Source organism: Dendrobates tinctorius, unplaced genomic scaffold, assembly GCF_039654945.1.
Source record: "Dendrobates tinctorius isolate UK_male_01 unplaced genomic scaffold, ASM3965494v1 ptg000004l, whole genome shotgun sequence".
NCBI classification, from domain to species: domain Eukaryota; kingdom Metazoa; phylum Chordata; class Amphibia; order Anura; family Dendrobatidae; genus Dendrobates; species Dendrobates tinctorius.
In genome coordinates this window covers 44,004,824-44,032,681 of record NW_027361672.1, presented here as the reverse complement: position 1 = coordinate 44,032,681, position 27,858 = coordinate 44,004,824, and the positions used below count along the sequence as shown (strand labels likewise).

Here is a 27,858-nt window from a genome sequence, read left to right as displayed (position 1 = left end):
TCATGCAGCCATGGGGACTTGAACATATTTTTCAAGCATGCCGAAGACACTCTGTTAGCACAGGAGCATGCTCAGATAACACCTTATCCGAGCACGTTTGCTCATCACTAATTGTGATTACACAGGACTGATAAGAGCTTTATTTATGAATTGTACCCATTAATTCCTTTTTTTAGGAAAGCAAATAAAGAACACATTATCACCACGTCTTACTAGCTAATCCCTTTCAGTGTAGACAGTAAAAAGAAAAACAAAACACAAGGCAAAAAAATATGCTTTTTTGTCATACCTCTGGGGACTTAAACATATTTTTCAAGCATGCCGAAGACATTCGGTTAACACACAGGCATGCTCGGATAACACCTTATCCGAGCATGTTCGCTCATCACAAATTGTGATTAAACAGAACTGGTAAGAGCCTTGGCAGAAGCTAAATGGGAGAGAGGCAAACAGCTAACTGCCATAGAGAAATCAATGGGCTGAAGAGAGCTGACTGGCATCTTAGGATTTAACTCCACTCCTGGAATGTAACTACTGTAAACACTCCACTCAGCCATACTCTGATGCTCGAGCTCCATGGAAACTAGCTGTAAACTACGTAAGATAAAAGCTCTCACTGCAGGAGAATGATAGAAAAAGCAAGTACATTGGAAACTTGCTTATTTTCATACTGTGAAATACTCATTTAATAAAAGTTAATATGCAAATTCTATGAATTCCAAAAGGATACAAAAAGATAACAAAAAAAACCCTCTCCTTCGACACAGTCAGATGGCCATATAAATCATACCGAGACCATTAGGACAAAGCTTGGACTGGCCGGCAGCTCTCCCAATCAGAGTGTGAAGGCGACACATGTATTCCTATGCAGGTGTCACGCTTGGGAAAAGAGACATTCTGTACACTGGGATCCGACCTTGGTCAGATTTATATGGCAGTCTGACTGTGCCCTAAAAGAAATAAATAGGAAACATTAATTTGGCCAAAACATGCTTCATCTTTAACCCCTTAACGACCTTAAACATATCCATACGTCCTGATTAGGAAAGACTTCCCCCAACATTGGATGTATGGATACGTCCTGACGATTTTGCAAGTGATCGCTGCCTGGTGTTCAACTAATCTGACAGTGGACAACTGGCCCGCTTTGCTTCCAACAGAAAGGGTATGTGCACACGTTGCGGATTACCCTGTGGATTATTCCGCGCGGATTTGGCTAAATCCGCAAGTAAAATGACCTCCGTTTTACCTGCATATTCAGTGCAGATTTTGTTCTGATTTCCCCTGCGTTTTGACACCCGCGGATTCCTATAATGGAGCAGGTGTCAAAACGCTGCGGATCCGCACAAAGAATTGACATGTTGTGGATTTAAATCCACAGAAAATCTGCTTGGAAAAATCCGCAGCATGTGCACATCGTTTTCCATTTCTCATAGACTTTAATGGTACTGTACAACGCAGCAGAATCCGCAACATGTGCACATACCCTTAAGCTCTCCAAATGCTGCGTTCGATAATGTTTGCAGTATTTAGAAGGTAGGGAGAGGGGGTTGCCTCTCCTGTCCGATCGGCGCACCCGCAACATTCAGGTCACCAGGGCTAGCAAGCTACTTAGACCATGCACAGAGCATGGTCTAGTAAGCTTGTGTCAGTGCAGCACTGAATTTATAAAGCATTGCAGTGAAATTCCCACAGAGGGACCAAGTTTAACCCCTTTAACCCTCAAGCCTGTTTGCACCTTTATGACAAGGTCAAAATTTAAATTCTGAGTTTTTTTGTGACATATTGCATATTGGTAAAATTTCTTCAATATGATTTGCATTTGTGAAAAAAAACAAAAAATTTGGCAAAAATTTAGCAATTTTCAAACTTAACTTTTATGCCCTTAAATCAGAGTTATATCACACGAAGAAAGTTAATAAATAACACTTCCCACATGTCTACTTTACATCAGCACAATTTGAAACTTTTTTTTTTTATTATTCCTTAGAAAGTTATAAGGGTTAAATGTCGACCATCGAATTCTAACTTAAAAAAATAAATAAAATGTAAGGACCACATTACATTTGAAGTGACTTTGAGGGGTCTAAATGACAGAAAATACCCAACAGTGACACATTCTAAAAACTGCACCCCTCAAGGTGCTCAAAACCACATTCAAGAAGTGTATTAACCCATCACGCTGTGGGCTTTAGGGAAATGGCCGCCGGAGGCCGAGCATACACAGATTGAGATCTGAATGGGCCGAGATCCCACAGTTTCAGGAAAATGTCCGCCAGGAAACCAATTATTCACTCGGCTCTGCCCGCCGCCGACACCAGGCCCACTGCATCGCACTGCTGGGATACACCCTCTTCCTACCCAAGTACTGCAGCATTGCCCAACAACTGCCGCCGCCAGCTTCCTGAGAAAAGGACCATGCCTCCAGTGACCCAGCTCCACCACCGATCCCCAGATAAGATACCGTAAATTTGCACTATAAGATGGACCTCCTTCTTATCAAAATCTTTTTCCTATTTTCCACCCCAAAATTTGGGGTGCGTCATAGTCCGAAAAACAAGGTAAGCAATTAACAAAAATTTTACTTTAGACCCAAATTTTTTTTACTTTCACAGGAGTAACAGGAAAAAATGAACCAAAAATGTGTTGTGCAATTTCTTCTGAGCATGTCGATACCCCATATGTGGGGGAAAACCACTGTTTGGGTGCATGGCAGGGCTCAGATGAGAAGGAGCGCCATTTGACTTGAATGCAAAATTTGCTGGAAAAATTAACGAATGCCATGTCCCGTTTGGAGAGCCCCTGATGTGCCTAAACAGTAAATAAAAACCTTTTCACAAAGGCAACACGATAAAGTGCACCATACAAATTTTGAGCAATTTCTTTGAGTACGCTGATACCCCATATGTGGGGGAAAAATACTGTCTCTGCACACAACAGGGCTCAGAAATGAAGGAGTGACGTTTTGGAACGCAGACTGATGGAATTGTGTGCAGATGTCATGACATTTTTGGAGAGCCCCTGGTGTGCCTAAACAGTGGAAAACACCCCACAAGTGACCCCATTTTCTCAGAAAACTGTATTATCCCCAAATTTTATCTTTTTCACAAGGATAGCAGGAGAAAATGGACCCCAAAATTTGTCCTGCAATTTACTCAATATGTGGTTGAAAACTACTTGAGGCACAGTGCAAAGCTCAGAAGGGAAGAAGCTCCATATTGGAGTTCAGATTTTGCTGGAATGCTTTGAGGGTGCCATGTCACATTGGCGGAGCCCATGAGGTGCCAGAACAGTAGAAACTCCCCATATATTACATCATTTTACAAACTACACTCCCAATAAATTCATCTAGGGGCGCAGTGATTAAATTGACACCACATGTGCCTCACAGATTTTTATACTATTGGGCAGTAAAGAATAATTTAAATTTTTACCACTAAAATGTTGCTTTAGCCCCAAGTTATTAATTTTTTGAAGGAAAAAATGGACCTCAGCTTGTTGTAAAATATTCTCCTGAGTGTGCCAATACCCTACATATAAACCGGAAATACTTTTCAGGCACAGTGCAAAGCTCAGCAGGGAAGGAGCACCATATTATCATGCAGTATTTTAGTGTTATGGTTTGCAGATGCAATGACCCACTAGGAGAGCCCTTGAAGTGACAGAAAAGCATAACTCCTCATAAGTGCCCACATTTTACAAAATACACATCTTGATGAATGAATTCATCTAGGGTTGTACTGATCATATTGACATCATAGGTGTGTCACAGAATTTTACACCATTGAGCAGTGAATGAAAAAAATTATTGCATTTTTGCCACAAAAAAAGTTTTAGCCCCAGATTTTAAGTTTTCACAAGGAGAAATAGGTAAAAATGGCACCAAAATTTGTCCTACAAATTCTGCCTCAAATTCTGCTTACTGTGGAAATGCTCCATATGTCGCTGAACAGTACTGCTTAGCCATATGGCGAGACACGGAAGAGACGGAGGGCTATTTGCCTTCTGGAGCGCAGATTTTCCTAGATTAGTGAGCAGACTCCATATTCAGAGCCCCTAAAAGCTAGAAAAGCTGAATCCCCCCTTAAGTGACCCCATTTTGGAAATTATATCCTTTTGGGAATTTATCTACAGATGTAGTGATAATATTGACTCCATGGGTGTTTTCCAGAAACAAGGAGAAGTGAATGTTACCGAGCAAATTGCAAACTGCCTTGCAGTACGTTGTTGTGACCAGTATGTTGTGCCCAGGTTGTGCTTCTGGAGACATGCATCCATAAATTAGGCTTGCTGTCATCACTACAGAATTGCCAAACTTGTGGACGATAAATTTGACTCCATCTGCCTTTATTATAGGGAATCTTCTGCAGGTGGTTCTGTCTGAATCATTTATTTCAGAGATTTAAACAGAAACCCTGGTGTAAGGCCTGTTTCACACATCCGTTTTTTTGGCATCCGCCATCCGTTTTTTTGTGAGAAAACGGATCCGTTTCCGTTTTACCGCAAATGGATGCAAACGGATCCGTTTTGACGGATCCGCGGTAACCGCTAATGGAAGTCTATGGGACCAAAAAACGGATCCTCCAAAAAAATGGCGGATCCGTTTAACGGAAAACGACGGATTTGGACGGATTTTAAAAAACGGAAGTGTGATCCAGGCCTAAGCGCTCAGCGTAGAGCGCAGGATAAATGTGAGCCAAGCCTTACTGTGAGGCAGAACGAAAAAAATCAACAGTATATACAATTACAGCAATTTATAACTTTTTGTGTTTGGCTACTGTCACACACTAAAGATGCTTTTTATCGCAAAAAAAATTTTTTTTTGCATCGTTATAGTTAGATAGCTATAATTTTCTCATAGACAAGAGTCACGTGAGGGCTTGTATTTTTGTGCGATGAGTTGACGTTCTCATTGGATCGTTTTCGGTCACAGATTTTTTTTTTTTTTTTAAAAACCCAGCAATTTGGAAAATGATTTTTTTTTTTTTTTTTTTGGGGGGGGGGGGGGGGGGGTTTATGCAGTTACTGCGTGTGTTAAAGTTGATAAGGCAGCTTTTCTCTTCAAGTCAGTACGATAACAGCGATGCCACATTTGTTTGTTTTTTTTACACAGTAAAAATTATTTTATAAGAAAAAAGTAAATTTTTGCATCGCTTTATTCTGTGAGCTCCGACTTTTTTTATTTTCCACTGATTGAGCTGTATGGCGGCTTGTTTTTGCAGGACAAGATGACATTTTCAGAGATACCATTTTCATTTACATTCATCTTCGATCGCATTTTATTCTACTTTTTGTTCAGTGACATGAAGAAAAAGCATGTCTTTCCCCCCCATTTTTTTTCTTAGCTACCGTGTTCACTAAAGGGGATAGGCAGTGGGACAGTTTGGGTCATTATGGACGTGGCAATACCAAAGGTGTACTCTATTTTTTATTTCTTTTACATAAAATATATATTTTCTGTGTTTTTATATTTTTACTTTTTTTTTTTATTTTGTCCTGCTATGGGACTTAGGCCGGAGTCACACTAGCGATTAAATCGGACGAATCCAATGCAGGGAAAAGAAAAAGAAAAAAAAAAAAAAAAAAAAAAAAAAAATCGCATTGCATTTGTCCCAATGTTATTCTATGGTGCTGCTCCCATCATGCGTTTTTTTTATCGGATCCGTTCCTCGGACTGAGACAATCGCAGCATGCTGCGATTGTCACTGATTTTCGGATCGGATTCGCCAATGCAAGTCTATGGATGTGATTAAAAATCGCATTGAAAACGGACCACACGTGTGACTTGCGATTAAATCACAAGACTTCTCCAGGTCAACAGGAAAGAGCATCAGGCATTGGCATTGGATGTCAATTTGATGCTTAGATGTGAATAAAATCGGTTCATCGCCGGAAAATGGGATGACAGACGGATCCCTGGACAAGGAATCTTTGTGCGATTTCCTACCGTTAAAATCTGTCCGATTTTTTAATGGTTGTGTGTGACTCCAGCCTTACACTTTTAGCAGCCTGATCGCAGATTTAATCCACTGCAATGCACGAGCGCATGGTCTCAGGGGCTTGCCGTAGCCTAGTGACCAGCATGTTGTCATGACAACATCGGGTCACCATGGAAATTATCGGGCCCCCACGATGACTGAGTGTGATCTCAGTATTTAGGTGGTTAAAAAGTGCCGGGAGCAGTGTGCGCACCGCTCCTGCACTAAGTGCCGGGAATTAGCTGTCAAAATCACGCACAAGGTAAATAGTCCTTACAGGATTGCGGGTTTGCTTGCTCAGGTTAGTGTCCAGTTCTTCAAGCCTTATCTTAGACCAGTACACAGGAGATCCACACATCACCACACCCTGATGTGGAGAAAACTGGTCTCCATTTTATCTGCCATGCAACGCCCCTGGGGTGTGAAATGTGAGGAGTCAGTCCCACCCATCTCTTTGACTACTTGTAAAACCCGGCCCCGATACGCTCTATTAACTCTCTCAGCACTATACGTGCTGGAGCCTGCTTTCCCGGGCTTACACCACTGAAGCTACCAACCTTGATGATCCATATGTTGCCCCAAAAACATGTCTGGCGGCCATCTTTCATACCCCCTCACTTCGGCAACTTCCGCTATCAAACGGTGGATCCTCTACAGTGCGTCAGCATTGCCATGCAGTTTTCCGGGTATATACTCAACATGAAAACTGAAATCCTGAACTGTTAGGAACCACCTGGTCACTTGGGCATTGTTCCCCTTTTTCTCCCTCATCCACCTCAGTGGGGCATGGTCTGACACTAGCCTAAATTTCCTGCCTAAGAAGTAGTGCCTTAGTGTCCAACGCCAACTTGATAGGCAAACATTTCTTCTCCACTATAGAGTAATTCTTCTCACAGGATGACAGCTTCTGACTTACATATATGATCGGGTGCTCTTCCCTGTTCACTTCTTTGTTAAATCAAGGTGTATCCACTAATTAGCATCACAGGTGCCTACAATCTTGGAATCAGTGAGTGGGCCTGTATAGAGGGCTACAGATACTCACTGTGCTATTTGGTGACATGGTGTGCATCACAATCAACATGGACCAGAGGAAGCAAAGGAAATATTTGTCTCAGGAGATTAGAAAGAAAATTATAGACAAACATGTTAAAGGTAAAAGTTATAAGACCATTATAAGACCATCTCCAAGCAGATGTTTCTGTGACTACAGTTGCACATATTATTCAGAAATTTACGCTCCAGACTTTAACCAACCTCCCTGGACGTGGCTGCAGAAGGAAAATTGATGACAAATCAAAGAGACGGATAATAAGGATGGTAACAAAAGAGGCCAGAAAAACTTCTAAACAGATTAAAGGTGAACTTCAAGCTCAAGGAACGTCAGTGTCAGATAGCATCATCAGCCGCTGTATGAGCCAGAGTGGACTTCATGGGAGATGACCAAAGGAGGACACCATTGTTGAAAAAAAAAAAAAAAAAAATCATAAAAAAAGCCAAACTGAAATTTGCCAAACTACGTGTTGAAAAGCCACAAAGCTTGTGGGAGAAAGTCCTATGGACAGATGAGACAGAAACGAAACTTTTTGGCAAAGCACATCCGCTCTATGTTCACAGACGGAAAAATGAAGCATATCAAGAAAAGAACTCTGTCCCTACTGTAAAACATGGAGGAGGCTCTGTTATGTTCTGGGGCTGCTATGCTGCATCTGGAACAGGGTGTCTAGAATCTGTAAGGGGGCAATGAAATCTCAAGACTATCAAGGGATTCTAGAAAGAAATGTGCTGCCCAGTGTCAGAAAGCTTGGTCTCAGTCACTGGTCATGGGTCTTGCAACAGGATAATAACCCAAAACACACAGCTAAAAACACTCAAGAATGGCTAAGAGGAAAACATTGGACTATTCTGAAGTGGCCTTCTATGAGCCCTGACCTAAATCCTATTGAGCATCTTTGGAAAGAGCTGAAAAATGCTGTCTGGAAAAGGCAACCTTCAAACACGAGACAAATGGATCAATTTGCTCTTGAGGAGTGGGCCAAAATACCTGTCGAGAGGTACAGAAGTCTCACTGACAGCTACAGGAATCTCGTTTGATTGCCGTGATTGCCTCAAAAGGTTTTGCAACAAAATATTAAGTTAAGGGTACCATCATTTCTGTCCAGGCCTATTTCATGAGTTTTATTTTTTTTTTAATTCAGTGGAAGCATCGTTGAAAAGCAATGTCTGACTATCATTTATTCATATACCAACAACTTAGTGAGAAACACTCACTTATCATATAACATATAGGGATGTTCATGAAAGATATTATTAACCTACTCAAAATATGAACAAACCAAGAGTCCAATTAGATGAAGACTTAAAAATATTTTTATTTAATTACCCAATAAAAGGGAAACCAAACAAATGGACATAATACAATACCATAATTAAATCATAGTAAGAAGATAATGACATGATTAACACATGGGCCATAAGTAACTGTGATCATAAAAAATCCATGGACATTATAAAGGGTATATAATAGACAGACTAAAAGTCTGTATACCCAAATAAAGTGCATAGGATATGTAAAAAGATCATAAATACCCGGAGACACATTGAGCCACTAATCACGGGTATTTATGATCTTTTTACATACCCTATGCACTTGTTTGGTTTCCCTTTTATTGTGTAATTATCATTTATTCAGTTTCATAGATTTTTTTATTTATTACTTTTTCAAATTCAATTTATTTCTGTGACGATTGTGGGTTTTTCTATCATTAAACGAGGGGTACCAACAATTCTGACCACGTGTGTAGCCCAAGTATTTAGATTCCTCCATTCCCATGGCACATTTCTGCCTGTTTATGGAAAACCCTACCTTCTGTAGAACATCAAGTATCGCCTGGACTTTGCTCAGATAGATGGCTTCCCCAATCCTGAAGATCACGATGTCATCCAGGTAAGCCGCTGCATACCGCTTATGGGGAGTTAGGATTCTGTCTATGGCTCTCTGGAAGGTGGCTGATGCTCCTTGTAACCCAAATGGCATCTTAGTGTCTCTAAAAACATCTGTCTGGTGTTGAGAAGGCAGTCTTCTCCTTGGCGTCTTGGGACATGGGGATTTGCCAATACTCTTTTGTGAGGTCAAGGTGGTAATGTACCAGGCCGGACCTAGTCTTTAAATTAATTCATTGACATGGGACATTGGATACCTATCGAACTTAGAGACCTCATTCATCTTCCTATAGTCACTGCAAAACCTTTATTCTCCATCTCGTTTCTTCATTAAGGCTATGGGACTGGATCAGCCACTCTTGGACTCTTCAATGACTCTCAGGTTCAGCATCCGCTTCACCTCTTTTGAGATCACCTCTCAGTAGGCTTCAGGAATCAGATACGGCTGCAAGTTCACCCTAACATGAGGCTCTGTGAGAACGTCATGCTCTATGATTTGAGTACAACCCAGTAATTATGAGAACAGGTCTCTGTTCTGATGAAGCAGCTCTCGGCACTGCGGCTATTGGGCACGTGACCTCTCTCACATCGGTTTCAGACTTCACCAAACACGGAGCTTCCAAAGGCTCCCTATCTTGCCATGGCTTAATCAGGTTGATGTGGTAAACCTGGTAGGCTTCCTTGTCCCTGGTTGGTGGACTTTATAGTTGATGTCGTCACCGTTTTCAACTACTTCATACGAGCCCTGCCACTTGGTCAGAAATTTGCTCTCCATCGTAGGTACCAGCACCTGGTACCCAGGACTGAAGTGTCTTCACCATTAATAAATACGACACAAGGCCAGTCATGAGTCTCAATACACAAGCCATGAGGCTAGACATGAGGCTCAATACACAACCCTGAGACCAGCTATGAGGCTCAATACACAAGCCATAAGACCAGTCATGAGGCGGCAGGCTGAATTCTGAAGATATGAAGCTTCAGATGAGGCTCAATACACAAGCACTATGCAAGACATTACTAAAAAACACAGGATCTGTTGACAAGACAGACTCTTTTAGCGAAATAAGCCAAAGCACCCAAGCAAGAAACGCTAGGCTGCAAGCCACCTTCACAAGCTGTGTTACCAAACCACAAAGATCTAGGACAAACAGCAAACATAGGTAGGTACTGAATCACTAAATGTAGATTCTTCCAGGCTGATGTTAGCATTTTATAGCCCAACTGGGCCCCTGTACTCACTGCCTTTCTTCCTATAGGTTGCTAAAGAACACACCATGGTGTTCCAGGATCCTTTCTTACTATAGGTTGCTAAAGAACACACCATGGTGTTCCAGGATTCACAGCTGCTCCAACCATGTGCTCAAGGCTCCTACATGCAGAGGACAGAAAACCACATTGAAGGAGTGAGTGGGACTTTTTTTGTGCTTGGGGAGGGGGATACATATCTAGATACATTCCTTGTGGGGTTAAGTTTCCAAGATGAGGTCATTGTGGGGGGATTCCACTGTTTGAGCACATCAGGGGCTCTCCAAATGCGACATTCCAGCCATTTTTGCAATCAAAAAGTCAAACAGTGCTCCTTCCCTTCTGAGGCCTGCCAAACAGTAGTTTTCCTCCACATATAAGGTATTGGCGTATTCAGGAAAAATTGCACAAGAAATGTTTGGGTCCATTTTTTCCTGTTACCTTTGTGAAAAAAAAAAATTTGTGAAAAAAAGTAAAATGTTCATTTTTTCCTTCCACATTGCATTAATTACTGTGAAGCATCTGAAGGGTTAATAAATTTCTTGAAAGTGATTTGAGAACTTTGAGGGGTGCAGATTTTAGAATGGTGTCACTTTGGGGTATTTTATGCCATATAGGCCCCCCAAAGTCAATTCAAATGTGATGTGGTCACTAAAAAAGTTTCTTTTTTTTTTTTTTTTTTTTAAATTTTGATGGGATAAATGAGAAAGTCGTTGGTCAACTTTTAACCCTTCTAACTTCCTAACCAAAAAAAAAAAAATGTTTCAATAATTGTGCTGATGTAAGGTAGTCATGTGGGAAATATTATTTATTAACTATTTTAGATGACATCTCTCTCCGATTTAAATCACCTGCTGGTTTACTACAGCACAGCACAAACAGTAGTGGAGTTGAATAAAGTAAACGTGGCCTTTGTGGCCTAATGGCGAAACAAAACAAAGATAAAGTCCAATAGAGTCCTTTTTCCTGCAGGATTCAACCGCAGGTAACACAAAAGTCCTCAGTTCCTCCTTGAGCCATGTCTGGAGACTAAAGGCCCTTTTACATTTAGCGATGCACCAGCGATCAGACCAGCGATCCGACCCGGTCAGGATCGCTGGTGCATCGCTAAATGATCGCTAGTGAGCTTTCATACAGAAAGACCTCACAGCGATGCAGCAGCGACGCAACGCACGATACTCACCTTTCACACACAGCAATCCTGATGTCCTCCCGCCCGCCTCCACACGTCGCTCGTCGTCACAGCAGGAAGTCTCAGCAGGAAGCGCCCGACGAGAAATGGAGCTGGACATTCTCGCGCAATCAGCGATGGACAGCGGGGGAGCCGGTCGCTGGTAAGTATCACACATAGCGATATCGCTAGCAATATCGCTATAACGTCACAAAACCGGTGACGTTTTAGCGATATTGCTAGCGATATCGCTTAGTGTAAAACCCCCTTAAGGCTGTGTGCACACGCTGCGGATTTTGCTGCGGTTCCGCAGCGGTTTTGGCCGCTGCGGACCTGCAGCAGTTTCTGCTGCGGTGTACAGTACCATGATTCCCTATGGGAATCAAAAACCGAAGTGCAGATGGTGCGGAATTTTCCGCGCGGATTATCTGCGGTTTTCAATCCGCAGAAAGAATTGACATGTCAATTCTTTCTGCGGATTCCCCTGCGGTTTGCCATCTCCTCCATTGAGGAGATGAAAAGCTGCAGGGCCAAACCGCAGAGCAATCCGCAGGTCTTTTGACCTGCGGTTTCACCTGCGGATTTTACAAAATCCGCGCGGATGAATCCGAACCTAATCCGCAGCGTGTGCACACAGCCTTACCTCTCCAAACACACAACAGAGGAAAAAAAAATAAGTGGCTCAAAATTTAACTCCGCAGCCACTGTCTTGAAGTGGAGATATGGTGAGTAGGCGTCCCGCCCATCTCTGACCTACTCACCTAAAAAGCCCGTCCCTTATCATGGCTGATTACCCCCTTCATCACATAGCATACTGGAGAGAAACTTATGAGTTTCTAGATCACGGAAGAAAGCAATCTTTGTGACACATGTCTCCCCTCACAGTGACAGTGACCCTGTCACACAGGTTATACTGTACATGCACATTATATACCACAACACGGTAACAACGGTAAAGAAATGTGGTTTTGGTTTTCTTACCTTTCTTTATAAATTCATCATTAAATTTTTGTTTTAGAAATTCATGTAGAGGCAAGTTTTTTATTAAATGATAGGTCCCCATTCCATCAATGATATGCTTTAATTTTTCAGGTAGATGTCTACATTCAGGTAACAAAACAGACACCTGGATCAATAAAATAACATTAATGTACAACTTCTGTCAGGATGGGTTGCTCATTCTATCTCCTTTAAATCACTGACATCAAAGTTACCCAAAACTCATAAAACAATTAATATAAAATAGTCATATAAAGCTTTAAAAATGGCAATTACCGTATATACTCGTGTATAAACCGACCCCCTAATTTTGCCACAAAAAACTGGGAAAACTTATTGACTCGCGTATAAGCCTAGGGTTAAATGGTGGTCCAAGAAGATGCTCTATAGATAAAACCCCCTCATATGCTGCTGCACAAGGGTTAATGCTGGCCCAAGAAGATGCTCCATAAATACCCCCCATATTATGCTGCAAGAAGGGTTAATGCTGCCCCATAAATACCCCCCACAATATGCTGCTGCACAAGGGTTAATGCTGCTCCATAAGATGCTCCATAAATACCCCACATATGCCGCTGCACAAGGGTTAATGCTGTCGCATAAGATTCTCCATAAATACTCCCCATATGCTGCTGCACAAGGGTTAATGCTCCCCCATAAATACTCCCTATATGCTACTGCACAAGGGTTAATGCTGCCCATTAAATACTCCCCATATGCTGCTGCACAAGGCTTAATGCTGCCCCATAAATACTCCCCATATGCTGCCCCATAAATACCCCTCATATGCTGCTGCACAAGGGTTAATGCTGCCCCATAAATACCCCCCATATGCTGCTGCACAAGGGTTAATGCTGCCCCATAAATACTCCCCATATGCTGCCCCATAAATACCCCTCATATGCTGCTGCACAAGGGTTAACGCTCCCCCATAAATACTCCCCATATGCTGCTGCACAAGGCTTAATGCTGCCCCATTAATACTCCCCATATGCTGCTGCACAAGGCTTAATGCTGCCCCATAAATACTCCCCATATGCTGCTGCACAAGGGTTAATGCTGCCCCATAAATACCCCTCATATGCTGTTGCACAAGGCTTAATGCTGCCCCATAAATACTCCACATATGCTGCTGCACAAGGCTTAATGCTGCCCCATAAATACTCCCCATGTGCTGCTGCACAAGGGTTAATGCTGCCCCATAAATACCCCTCATATGCTGCTGCACAAGGCTTAATGCTGCCCCATAAATGCTCCCCATATGCTGCTGCACAAGGGTTAATGCTGCCCCATAAATACCCCCCATATGCTGCTGCACAAGGGTTAATGCTGCCCCATAAATACTCCCCATATGCTGCCCCATAAATACCCCTCATATGCTACTGAACAAGGGTTAACGCTCCCCCATAAATACTCCCCATATGCTGCTGCACAAGGGTTAATGCTCCTCCATAAATACTCCCCATATGCTACTGCACAAGGGTTAATGCTGCCCATTAAATACTCCCCATATGCTGCTGCACAAGGCTTAATGCTGCCCCATAAATACTCCCCATATACTGCTGCACAAGGGTTAATGCTGCCCCATAAATACTCCCCATATGCTGCTGCACAAGGGTTAACGCTCCCCCATAAATACTCCCCATATGCTGCTGCACAAGGCTTAATGCTGCCCCATAAATACTCCCCATATGCTGCTGCACAAGGCTTAATGCTGCCCCATAAATACTCCCCATATGCTGCTGCACAAGGGTTAATGCTGCCCCATAAATAGCCCCCATATGCTGCTGCACAAGGGTTAATGCTGCCCCATAAATACCCCTCATATGCTGCTGCACAAGGGTTAATGCTGCCCCATAAGATGCTCGATATATACCCCTTATATGCTGCTGCTGCCGCTGCAATAAAAAAAAAATGACATACTCACCTCTCCGTCAATGGGGGCCAGGTACCGGTGTCCTGAGCCCCCGGCACCGGTGATATTTACTGGTCCCTGTTCCATCGCCGTCCACCGCTCTGTCTCCTGGCTCTCTGCAGTGACAGCAGAGGGCGCATACTGACTACGTCATCGCGCCCTCTGCCGTCACAGCAGGAGGACCCGGAGACACAGCGGTGCACGGCTTGGAACGGGGATAGGTGAATATTACTCTGCCCCTGTCATACTCACCTCTCCTTGCACTTCTCTGCAGCCCCTGCTTCTCCTCTGCCATCTGCTTCCTGCATTCAGATGGTCACGTGGTACCGCTCATTAAACTCATAAATATGCGCATATTCATGAGTTTAATGAGCGGTACCACGTGACCCCTGAATTCAGGAAGCAGACGGCAGAGGAAGAAGCAGGGGCTGCAGAGAAGTGCAAGGAGAGGTGAGTATGATCTCTGACACCCCAGCTCCCCCTCCCGGTATATGACGCGTGTATAAGCCGAGAGGGGGACTTTCAGCTCAAAAAATGGGCTGAAAATCTCGGCTTATACACGAGTATATACGGTACTTTTTTTAATATATGCTGGAATATTAACTTACAATCTGCCCACTCTAGGATCCCCTATCCAAGGTACTGACAAAAGTTTAAAAATATAAGCACAGCTGATCCATTTCTTTTTTTAGATATCTCAAAAAGGCCTACATTTAAACGAAACGAACCACGCCGGAGATTAGCAATCCAAACAAACCTACACTGCTCAAAAAAATAAAGGGAACACTTAAAGAACATAATATATTCCAAGTAAATCAAACTTCTGTGAAATCAAACTGTCCACTTAGGAAGCAACACTGATTGACAATCAATTTCACATGCTGTTGTGCAAATGGAATAGACAACAGATGGAAATTATTGGCAATTATCAAGACACCTCAATAAAGGAGTGGTTCTGCAGGTGGAGACCACAGACCACATCTCAGTACCAATGCTTTCTGGCTGATGTTTTGGTCACTTTTGAATGTTGGTTGTGCTGTCACACTCGTCGTAGCATGAGACAGACTCTACAACCTACACAAGTGGCTCAGGTAGTGCAGCTCATCCAAGATGGCACATCAATGTGAGATGTGGCAAGAAGGTTTGCTGTGTCTGTCAGCGTAGTGTCCAGAGGCGCTACCAGGAGACAGGCCAGTACACCAGGAGACGTGGAGGGGACCATAGGAGGGAAACAACCCAGCAGCAGGACCGCTACATCCACCTTTGTGCAAGGAGGAACAGGAGGAGCACTGCCAGAGCCCTGCAAAATGACCTCCAGCAGGCCACAAATGTGCATGTGTCTGCTCAGACGGTTAGAAACCGACTCCATGAGGATGGTCTGAGAGCCCGACATCCACAGATGGAGGTTGTGCTCACAGCCCAATACCATGCAGGATGCTTGGCATTTGCCACAGAACACCAGGATTGGCAAATTCGCCACTGGTGCCCTGTACTCTTCACAAATGAAAGCAGGTTCACACTGAGCACATGTGACATAGTCTGGAGACGCTGTGGAGAGCGATCCTTCACCAACATCCTTCAGCATGACCAGTTTGGCAGTGGGTCAGTAATGGTGTGGGGTGGCATTTCCTTGAAGGGCCGCACAGCCCTCCATGTGCTCACCAGAGGTAGCCTGACTGCCATTAGGTACCGAGATGAGATCCTCAGACCCCTTGTGAGACCATATGCTGGTGCGATTGGCCCTGGATTCCTTCTAATGCAGGACAATGCCAGACCTCATGTGGCTGGAGTGTGTCAGCAGTTCCTGCAAGATGAAGGCATTGAAGCTATGGACTGGCAGGCCCGTTCCCCAGACCTGAATCTGATTGAGCACATCTGGGACATCATGTCTCGCTTCATCCACCAATCTCACTTTGCACCACAGATTGTCCAGGAGTTGGCGGATGCTTTAGTCCAGGTCTGGGAGGAGATCCCTCAGAAGACCATCCCCACCTCATCAGGAGAATGCTCAGGTGTTGTAGGGAGGTCATAAAGGCACGTCGAGGCCACAAACAATACTGAGCATCATTATGACTTGTTTTAAGAACATTACATTCCACTTTGACTCTGAATCCAGGCCTCCATTGGTTAATAAATTTGATTTCCATTGATGATTTTTGTGTGATTTTGTTGTCAGCACATTCAACTTTGTACAGAACAAAGTATTCAATGAGAATATTTCATTCATTCAGATCTAGGAAGTTATTTGAGTGTTTCCTTTTATTTTTTGAGCAGTGTAGATGCATGTTTTCTGGGGTAGCTGAGAGTTAAAGTTTTAGTCTAGGAAGGGGCCAATATCTGTGGTCCTTTCCTTGGCAACTAATATTAGCCTGCAGCTGTCTGCCTAGCATTTGCTATTAATTATAGAGGGACCCCGAAGTCATTTTTGGATGGGTCCCTATTTTAATAACAAGCAAAGGCTAAGTATACAGCTGTGAGCTGATATTAATAGCCTAGGAAGCTCCATGTGTATTATCCACTTCCCAGGCTATAAAACATTAGCCCCCAGCTGTCAGCTTTCCCTCTGCTGGTTAATAAAACTTTGGGGGATCTTACGTCTCTTTTCCTAAATGTATTTATTACTAAAATACCGTACATGTACAGTAAGCTACACCCGCAAAGCACATACGATATATAACATTTCCTTTCAAAACCATCTTGAAATGACAGATTTACTCGGTGTAAAAGCTAATGTTAAAGATCGGCATTGCAAACGTATTTCATCCAAATGACACATGGATGCTAAGGGAGAAAAATTGCATTGAACTCGCATGACACTCGTATGATTTTTCAGGGACATTGAGACAATTTTTTTTAACGGTGATGGGTGCGAGCGCTGTTGTAGGTGTGTCGGCACCGGCTCGCCCCTAACGATGTCACACAACACCTGTGGCCAATCAGCAATGGCTTCACTCTTCCACCTTTAGCGAAATCAGACACACCCGAGGAAGCGCTGCTGTCCTCTCACTTCCTCCACACGAGATTTGTCCAAAGGTGGGAAGAGTGACGCCATTGCTGATTGGCCGCACGTGTTGGGTGACATCATTAGGGGCGAGACGTTGCCCACACTGCTGGAATGGTGCTGGCACCGGAGGGGAGTGTAACTTATTACTGGGGGGGATTTAAAAGGTGTTGTAGGAGTAGTGGACAACCTCTTTAAACAGCAGCAATGAATGCACAGCTCAGACCATGGGCGCAACAATGAAGATGATGCTGCATCCAATCAGACGTCGGCTTTCAGTTTCCACGCTTCATTCAACACTATAAAACACAGGCTCCAATTGGCTGCAGCTAGCACTGATATGTAGGCGCATGATGGGTCACATAGTCCCTGTGGGCTCCACGTGCTGTACAGTGACGTCAGCAGACATGGCCGCGCCGCGTACTCACACTGTAGTTGTAGTGATGAGTCTCCACGTGGGCGCTGTGCCGGGACTTCTCCTGCAGGAAGCTGGCCTTCTCACATACCAGCAGATGCCGAGGACACGCCTGCAGTGCGCGGAGCATCGTGACTGCCTCGTCCACACAGATTATTAGGACACTAGTGGATAAATTATAAAAAGCTCATAGACTGCCGAGGAAGGGGCGGCAATCACACGCCATTTCCTGCCTGCTGGCTGTAACACTCTGCCACCTGCTGGCCGATAGTCATGGTGCAGCGCTCATAGGTTTATGGTGAGCGCTCAAACTAGAATAATAGGACGGAAGTTTGGTGTACCACACTGCCACCTGCTGGCGGACGGTCCATAGATCAGAGTTTTATAATGAGCGCTCATGCAGCCAATAGTGAAGACAGATGTTGGGTGTATCACACTGCCACCTGCTGGCGCACAATCCAGAATGCAGTTGTCATAATTTTATACATTTATCATTTAAGTGGTGGAAGAAATACTCTTGATTATTTTTTTTTTCTGTGGATAGAGATGTTTAAAGGCTTTTTAATATTTTAAAAAATTATATTTTTCACTGTTTCCATGGGCAATTTGAACCTGCAATCATTTAATAGCTTGTTTTATATACTGCAATACTTTCATATTTAAGTATATAGTGAAAACTTTGTCTCATGAATCCCAGCCTGTGGTTGGGCTTCACCGGAATACAATGATAGCACCAATGGAGGCTTTCAGCAGGCTCTATATGACTGTTATGGCAACTCATCAGTTTACTGCAATTGCCTGGAAGGGTGTGATGAGCATCAGAATAATCTCCCCATCTTGCTTGTGCCATTTAAATTCAACTGTGACAGATTAATAGTGACATTTAAGTGGTTAACAGTAGCAATTGGAGCTGGTTTTGTTTGCTCCTGTTAGAGGCAGGTGTTGGCTGTGCACCACGGCCAGCACCTGCCCTGTCTAGAACCGGCTCAGCTCCTGAGCTTGCTCCATCAACCACACCCACTCCATGACATACAGTGTCGGCAAAAAAAATCTTTACACTTGCGCAGCAAAAAAAAACTTTACATATAAAATCCACATCATAATTTCACTTTTTAAAAGTGTACACAATGGGGGAGATAATAAAAAACTGTCTAATATTAAAGCTGGCTTTGTTGCAAATATCAACCAATCAACGCTCAGTTTTCACTTCTCTGGTAAAGCGAAAGCTGCACTCTGATTGGTTATGTGCAGCTCAGCCAGTTTTGCTATTAGGCAGTCTTTCATTATCTCCCTCAGTTTTTTATTATCTCCAACAATGGGTTGAAAGAAGCTTAAAATGGAAGAGAAATCTCGTGCCTTGACTCTGCTCGAGAAGGGGGATTCGGTGATTGCTGTAGCTAGAGATCTGGGAGTGTCAAGAGAAGCAATTTATCAACTGAAGCGGTCGGCGGCATCATTGCCTCCTGGGATGGTACCGCAGAGGAAGTCAGGCTCTGGCGCACCTAAGAAGACTTCACCAAGGACTGATAAGCTTCTGAGGCGTGAAGTGATGTCACATCCTTCTATAACTGCTGTTGAACTAAAAAACAAGTACCCTATGCTCCTCCAGAACATCGCAACTAGGACAATTCGTCACCGCCTGCAGAAGGACCTGGGTCTACCAAGTTGCCGTGCCGCAAAGAAGCCCCTGCTCACAGCAGCAATGAAGAAGAAAAGGCTTGCCTTTTGTAAGAAATATCAAGATTGGACATCTGAAGAAAGTGATGTTTAGTGATGAGAGCACTTTCAGGCTGGTCGGGGGAGGCTCAAAGGTTGTGCGTCGTCCGAGTACCGTGTCACGGTATGACCCAAAATATACAGTTAAGACTGTTAAACACCCTGACAGTGTGGTGGTGTGGGGTGCATTCAGTGGAAGCATGGCAGGGCAGGTTTGTACTTCCTTCCCAAGAATGTAATTATGAAAGCAAGCAATTATATTACTGTTTTGGAAGAACACATGCTTACTTTTTGGGTCATACATCAGGGTGATTACTTTATGCATGATAGAGCCCCGTCCACAAAGCCAAGGCCGTGAGAAAGTTTCTCAGTGACCATAACATTAACATTTTAGAGTGGCCAGGTAATTCCCCTGATCTTAACCCCATAGAAAATGCCTGGAATTTAATGAAAAACAAGGTTCAAGAGACACGACGCAGGAACATCAACAATCTAAAGGAGGTGCTGAAGACAGGGTGGGTAAACATGGTCTCCACATACTTAGCCAGCCTTGCTGAATCCATGCCTAAACGACTGCAGATGGTGATAAAATGTAAGGGTGACATGACAAAATACTAATAAAATATCCACAATAAAACACTTGAATCCACTTGAATATTAAGATTTTGTGGTTTCATTGAACTTGTAAAGATTTTTTTTGCCGGCACTGTAATATTACATCATGAGGCAGAAACGGATTATAGTAGGGCACACAGGTCTGTGATTTTGTAAAAAAAAAATAAAAACATAAAAATACACTACTTAACCCTGGTGTGCAGACGCAAGACTTTACGGGAACCTGGCATGTCTAAAAATGCTATTAGCTTGCATAGATGGCTTAATCTACAGGATGATAGTGTTCTAAATCTGTGCAGAGCTGGAAGCCTGGATAACGAGAGGAAACTAACTGTACTATTCCATACACCAGGAAAAAGATACGCGATAGAGTCCCAAACGCCGGTCCTCAGGGCCCCACACAGCAGGATTTCCTTAATATTACACAGGTGATGGAATCATTAGCAAGGTATCAGAAATGGCCACAGGTTCTATCCCCAGAGCAATACTAAGGAAATCCTGAAAACATGATCTCTTGGGGGCTATACCAACAATTGACCTAGCGATGACACGGATGACATTTATGGGGCTGGATGGCCTGGCAAATGAGTCACATAGGTAGTAACTACATACTCTTAATAATGCAAATATAAAATAGCTTTTGCCATTTTACTGAGTAGAAATACCGGCTATGCCAGTAATTTACTGGCACGATGGCAATTCTAGATGTGCCTTTCATTAGTAATCCCAATGTGCCTCCTATCAGTGTTACTAAACTGAGGCACACATGCAGCTAATGCTAGAGATCAGTTATTAGCACATCATACAAATACCCGTACAGAACTCAAACATATCAACCTTGTACAATCAACTGTATACCTTCCACTAACCTTCTCTTTCAGTTATATAGCCCACCAGGTCATTGGACGGTCCAAGCCAACTAAACAGAATACTCCCAGTCACACCAGTCTGCCAGTGGTTGATCTTGTCTAAGAACTATTTCTTTCTTCTAAGCCACTGACTGTGTTTTCTAATCAGAAGCTCTAGAGGCCTTCAGAAGGTTCAGAAAGGATGTTCTTCCTCCACTGACCTGTCTGCAGTTCATCCTTAAAATGCAGGGTGAGCTCAGGAGATGCACAGCACTCCCACTCATATTAACCTAAACAACAGTCATGTTACATCATCATGCCATCCTCAGAATAAGACTCTGTTCACATCCGTATTGGGGGTCCAGTTGGGACAAATTAGAGTAGCATGCAATTATGTAACATAAAATGGCATCAACATGATGGAGACACAAAAAAATGGATTATAGACAATGCAGTTTGTCCAGGGCTGTTGGTGTCCATCCATCATATAAGGAATCTAGCACTGCCAGTTATTTTGTACTTCAGTTCTATAAGGAAAAAGTGAAAAAAGGGGGGATAGGGAGCACCACTAAAGGGCAAAAAAGCAATCAATTTATGAATATATATAATATATACAGTTGTGGCCAAAAGTATTGACACCCCTGCAATTCTGTCAGATATTACTCAGTTTCTTCCTGAAAATGATTGCAAACACAAATTCTTTGGTATTATTATCTTCATTTAATTTGTCTTAAATGAAAAAACACAAAAAGAATTGTCCTAAAGCCAAATTGGATATAATTCCACACCAAACATAAAAAAGAGGGTGGACAAAAGTATTGGCACTGTTCGAAAAATCATGTGATGCGTATCTAATTTGTGTAATTAACAGCACCTGTAACTTACCTGTGGCACCTAACAGGTGTTGGCAATAACTAAATCACACTTTCAGCCAGTTGACATGGATTAAAGTTGACTCAACCTCTGTCCTGTGTCCTTGTGTGTACCACATTGAGCATGGAGAAAAGAAAGAAGACCAAAGAACTGTCTGAGGACTTGAGAAACCAAATTGTGAGGAAGCATGAGCAATCTCAAGGCTACAAGTCCATCTCCAAAGACCTGAATGTTCCTGTGTCTACACAGTGTCATCAAGAAGTTTAAAACCCATGGCACTGTGGCTAACCTCCCTAGATGTGGACGGAAAAGAAAAATTGACAAGAGTTTTCAACGCAAGATTGTGCGGATGTTGGATAAAGAACCTCGACTAACATCCAAACAAGTTCAAGCTGCCCTGCAGTCCGAGGGTACAACAGTGTCAACCCATACTATCCGTCGGCATCTGAATGAAAAGGGACTGTATGGTAGAAGACCCAGGAAGACCCCACTTCTTACCCCGAGATATAAAGTCAGGCTGGAGTTTGCCAAAACTTACCTGAAAAAGCCTAAAACGTTTTGGAAGAATGTTCTCTGGTCAGATGAGGCAAAAGTAGAGCTTTTTGGGCAGAGGCATCAACACAGAGTTTACAGGAGAAAAAAGGCATTCAAAGAAAAGAACACGGTCCCTGCAGTCAAACATGGCGGAGGTTCCCTGATGTTTTGGGGTTGCTTTGCTGCCTCTGGCACTGAACTGCTTGACCGTGTGCATGGCATTATGAAGTCTGAAGACTACCAACAAATTTTGCAGCATAATGTAGGGCCCAGTGTGAGAAAGCTGGGTCTCCCTCAGAGGTCATGGGTCTTCCAGCAGGACAATGACCCAAAACACACTTCAAAAAGCACTAGAAAATGGTTTGAGAGAAAGCACTGGAGACTTCTAAGGTGGCCAGCAATGAGTCCAGACCTGAATCCCATAGAACACCTGTGGAGAGATCTAAAAATGGCAGTTTGGAGAAGGCACCCTTCAAATATCAGGGACCTGGAGCAATTTGCCAAAGAAGAATGGTCTAAAATTCCAGCAGAGCATTGTAAGAGACTCATTGATGGTTACCGGAAGCGGTTGGTCGCACTTATTTTGGCTAAAGGTTGTGCAACCAAGTATTTGGCTGAGGGTGCCAATACTTTTGTCTGGCCCATTTTTGGAATTTTGTGTGAAATGATCAATGTTTTGCTTTTTGCTTCATTCTCTTTTGTGTTTTTTCATTTAAGACAAATTAAATGAAGATAATAATACCAAAGAATTTGTGTTTGCAATCATTTTCAGGAAGAAACTGAGTATTATCTGACAGAATTGCCGGGATGTCAATACTTTTGGCCACAACTGTATGGGGTGCTGCACAATGCACAGGTAAGGACAATGGTCAAAAAGGAGAACCGAGAACCCAGCATATGAGGCGCACACCCAAAACAATAAAGATATGTAAACAAAGATATAAAAATTTTATTGAAAAGACAGAAACAATACACAATAAAAACATTTAAAAGGCAAAACATACCCCCAATTGTCCCAAATGGATCTAACAATAGATGCTAATGAATAGAAAACACGTGGTTAAATATACAATATGCTAGCCTAAATGTATATGATATTACATAAGGCATGACCCACTGTCGGAGAAGGGATTTCTATGTCTCCTCGGGTGTAGCTCAGGAGGAGCTTTTGCCTAGGTACCTAGGATTGGGAGAAATAAAACAAGAGACACAGGTTGCTTGTCTATCAAGTAAATCTCATCCTTTATTAAGGTGGGGGCTTGATCTTTTATATCAAACCAGAAGAGGAAATGAACAAATATAGACAATTCCGTAACATTGTGTAACAATTGACAAAAAAAAAATGGAGAGCTTGCACAATAATTGGCAAGAAATAGTTATAAAACGATATGTTAACTATATTATGAGTTATGAGATATATTTAATTGGAGGTGACGAGAATATATGTGGGGGTTTTGGCATTTCCCTTATGTCAATTTAACAATTCGTGGAACCATATCCTGTTAGTACATTTTGGCCAAAAAAGATATTTGGCCTTGACATATTTAGACATTATTCAAAGGAAGAAGAGGGGAATTTGGAACTGACCACTGGCAGAATTATCCAACCACGTAGACAGATGATAACAATTAAAATGATGTCATGGGTTACCAGTTGTTTTCAGTTATTTTTCTAGACTTTAGAGAACTAAGATTAACCATTTCTTTGACACCCACCGACCGCAAATCTGGGCGTCCCCAGAAAGACAATGACACACAGACACTCACTCCAAACAGCCTCAAAAAAGCCAGGAGGCACTGTAAGTAGCCCTGTAAGGGAGGGAGCAAAGTGACCATCCACTGTAAGGATAGGGAGAGTACCACACACTCCAAAAAGGCCTCATAAAGGCCAAAGGGCACTATAAGTAGCTCTATGAGGGAGGGAGCAGAAAATCAGACCACTTATAAAAATAGAACGAGAGCTGACTGAAGGATGGTGCAGTAGGCAAAGAATATATATGTGCCAAAGTATACAAATAAAGAGAGTGATGTAATAATAAAATCACCCTAGAGAGCAGTCCAGCATAGAGCTTCAGGGGTCAGGTCATCAGGGAAGGAAGGTCCCGGGACAAGGCAGTGTGGGGAGCCCCACGCGTATCGCTGCTGAGTACAGCTTCGTCAGGAGTAAGACAAGTACCAGTCATTGGTTACCAGCGTCCTTGCTGGTCCTGATCGCTGGTGAGTCATTCAGTCTTTAAGTAGTGGTCAATCAAGAGAATGCCTGTACACAGCGTCGCTGCGTGCATGCGCAGGTTTGGCTCACATGTCACTCAAACACAGCACTTCCTTCTCATCACCGCCCATCTCCTGAAACTGCCTACATGCCCGTGCTTATCCTAGCTGTTATATTACTCATGGTACTCACTTTTTTACACACCTTGCCCTTCTTTTCTCTTGATTGACCACTACTTAAAGACTGAATGACTGGTACTTGTCTGACTTCCCCTGACGAAGCTGCACTCAGCAGCGATACGCGTGGGGCTCCCCACACTGCCTTGTCCTGGGACCTTCCTTCCCTGATGACCTGACCCCTGAAGCTCTATGCTGGACTGCTCTCTAGGGTGATTGAATTATTATTATTACATCGTACCCTGCATACTGCCAAAGGATTTTTATCTAGTATATGGTCACCAGGCCTATACATGACTTCTCCTGGGTGCAGAAGGAACCTGCACCTTAGTACACCTTATGCCTGCTACCTTATACTTCTGTATGGTGACCTAGATATAAATGCTGTCCCCAAACATTCCCTATGTAAACGAGCTGCAGACAATCGCCCCAGAAGGAATGGTAGACCTCATATAGTGGAAATGGGGACAGAGAATAAGAGTATATTCATTTACATAAGAAGAGAAGGAACATGGTGTTTGTGCCACATATCTTGATGTTAAACTCATGGGAGATGTCAATACGGGGAGTATACATACTTCCTTATTTAGAAAGGATACTAGTGGCAATGCCATATTGCATGCGGATAGTTGTCACCCGCCACATGTGATACGTAATTTACCGTTGGGTGAATTAATCCGTGCCAAAAGAACATGCTCCAATGATGCCCTTTATGAATCTGAGAGTCGCAAAATTTGTACCAGGTTATCAAAAAGGGGTTATAAGAACTGGATGTTAAACAGGGCCATCAAGAAAGTGGACAACAAAACCAGGAATAGTATATTGCAAAGTGGCACAGTACACACTAATCAAAACAAAAATATTCCTACTTTCTCAACCGCTTTTAGTTCAGATTATAAGGGTGTCATTAAAATTCTGCATAAACATCTTCCCTTACTGTACCAATATCCGGTCTTATCGCAAATACTAGCTGGTGGACATAGGTGTGTTCCAAAGAGGGCTAAAAATTTGAGTCATTTTTTGTCCCCCTCGCTGTATTTGTCTGATCGCACTAAACCCACGTGGTTAAATTATTTGGGTAATTATAAGTGTGGTGAGAAATTGTGCGGCTTGTGCCGTTATATGGATATCACAGATAGATTTGTTAATTATAGCACACAACAATCCTATAAAATTAAAACCTATATGAATTGTAATACCACACATTTAGTGTACATGGCAGAGTGCACATTGTGCGGTATTTATTACATCAGTTGTACTACACGCAGCTTGAAGAGGAGATTAAGTGAGCACATCACTGCCTCTAATCCAGAGTCTATGTCTAGTCGCAAGAATGTGTCCGGCTTATCTAAACGTTTTCTTGAAACACATGGGGGGCAATTTATGTAGTCTCAAAGTAAAGGGAATAGAATGGGTAGCAAAAACCCCCGGAGGGGGTGACTGGGAACATTTATTACATTGTCGGGACGCGTTTTGGATACTTGCACTTGATGCACGGTACCTGCAAGGTTTAAATTATAGAAATGATCTTATGTATTTCTATTGAGTATTGAGTCTGGTTTTTTTTTTGTGTTTTTTTTTCTCTTCTCCTTTGAGGATTGTGAATTTCTATGTATTATGATTAAGATTATTATGTTATTTGAAATTTGCTATGTATTTACATATTTTTACGTATATAATGCACATATTTTTGTATACTCTACAGTATGTGTTTTGTCTATTGGTGTTCAGGTGTTTTTTTTCAAGCAAGGGAGCGACTCCACCGGTAATTTGAGGGCTTAATTGCCTGCCTCTTTGATTTCACACATGTGTGGAGTCTCTCGGTTGGTTGAGAATGTTTATAACTAGTCTGCAAATCATTTTGTATTATGCCTCTGAAGAAGAACCTGTTGTGAGGTTCAAAACGCGTCCGGATCTTCCTTCTCTTCTTATGTTTGCTACACATGGTGGTCAGCCATTTGATCCATAGGCACGACAGGCTTACAGGACTATTTTTGGTGAGCACAAATCCCTTTCCCTTTTCCTATTTTTCAAGGTTATATTCATTTACCCTTTCAGTACATAAATGTTGGTATTACTAGAGTATGTAACCGCTAGAACTGGTATATTTATTATGACGAGATTTACAGACAAGGTATCTGTCGGTGAACGGGATTTGTCCCCTCCAGGCTCTCATAGCAAGGGGAAGTACAGTGGGGAAAAAAAGTATTTAGTCAGTCAGCAATAGTGCAAGTTCCACCACTTAAAAAGATGAGAGGCGTCTGTAATTTACATCATAGGTAGACCTCAACTATGGGAGACAAACTGAGAAAAAAAAATCCAGAAAATCACATTGTCTGTTTTTTTTTCATTTTATTTGTATATTATGGTGGAAAATAAGTATTTGGTCAGAAACAAAATTTCATCTCAATACTTTGTGATATATCCTTTGTTGGCAATGACAGAGGTCAAATGTTTTCTGTAAGTCTTCACAAGGTTGCCACACACTGTTGTTGGTATGTTGGCCCATTCCTCCATGCAGATCTCCTCTAGAGCAGTGATGTTTTTGGCTTTTCGCTTGGCAACACGGACTTTCAACTCCCTCCAAAGGTTTTCTATAGGGTTGAGATCTGGAGACTGGCTAGGCCATTCCAGGACCTTGAAATGCTTCTTACGAAGCCACTCCTTCGTTGCCCTGGCGGTGTGCTTTGGATCATTGTCATGTTGAAAGACCCAGCCACGTTTCATCTTCAATGCCCTTGCTGATGGAAGGAGGTTTGCACTCAAAATCTCACGATACATGGCCCCATTCATTCTTTCATGTACCCGGATCAGTCGTCCTGGCCCCTTTGCAGAGAAACAGCCCCAAAGCATGATGTTTCCACCACCATGCTTTACAGTAGGTATGGTGTTTGATGGATGCAACTCAGTATTCTTTTTCCTCCAAACATACCAAGTTGTGTTTCTACCAAACAGTTCCAGTTTGGTTTCATCAGACCATAGGACATTCTCCCAAAACTCCTCTGGATCATCCAAATGCTCTCTAGCAAACTTCAGACGGGCCCGGACATGTACAGGCTTAAGCAGTGGGACACGTCTGGCACTGCAGGATCTGAGTCCATGGTGGCGTAGTGTGTTACTTATGGTAGGCCTTGTTACATTGGTCCAGCTCTCTGCAGTTCATTCACTAGGTCCCCCCGCGTGGTTCTGGGATTTTTGCTCACCGTTCTTGTGAT

General features: G+C 42.9%; 1 protein-coding gene across 2 annotated transcripts in view; it reads right to left on the bottom strand.

The window, feature by feature from the left end:
* RPP40 (ribonuclease P/MRP subunit p40) overlaps positions 1-17,996 on the bottom strand; it is a 56,812-nt gene extending 38,816 nt beyond the window's left edge. Inside the window, exons 1-2 of one of the 2 annotated variants that reach the window (XR_012230673.1) lie at positions 17,684-17,996; positions 12,322-12,466 (exon numbers count right to left, since the gene is read on the bottom strand). Coding sequence is in view for 1 of the 2 variants with exons in the window: in XM_073567416.1 (XP_073423517.1) it covers positions 12,322-12,466; positions 17,684-17,800 (262 nt within the window). In the remaining variant the exon portion in view is untranslated. The remainder of the gene's footprint in view (positions 1-12,321; positions 12,467-17,683) is intronic. The other variant, XM_073567416.1, reaches the window with a different exon arrangement.
* Between the last annotated feature and the right edge of the window lie 9,862 nt (positions 17,997-27,858).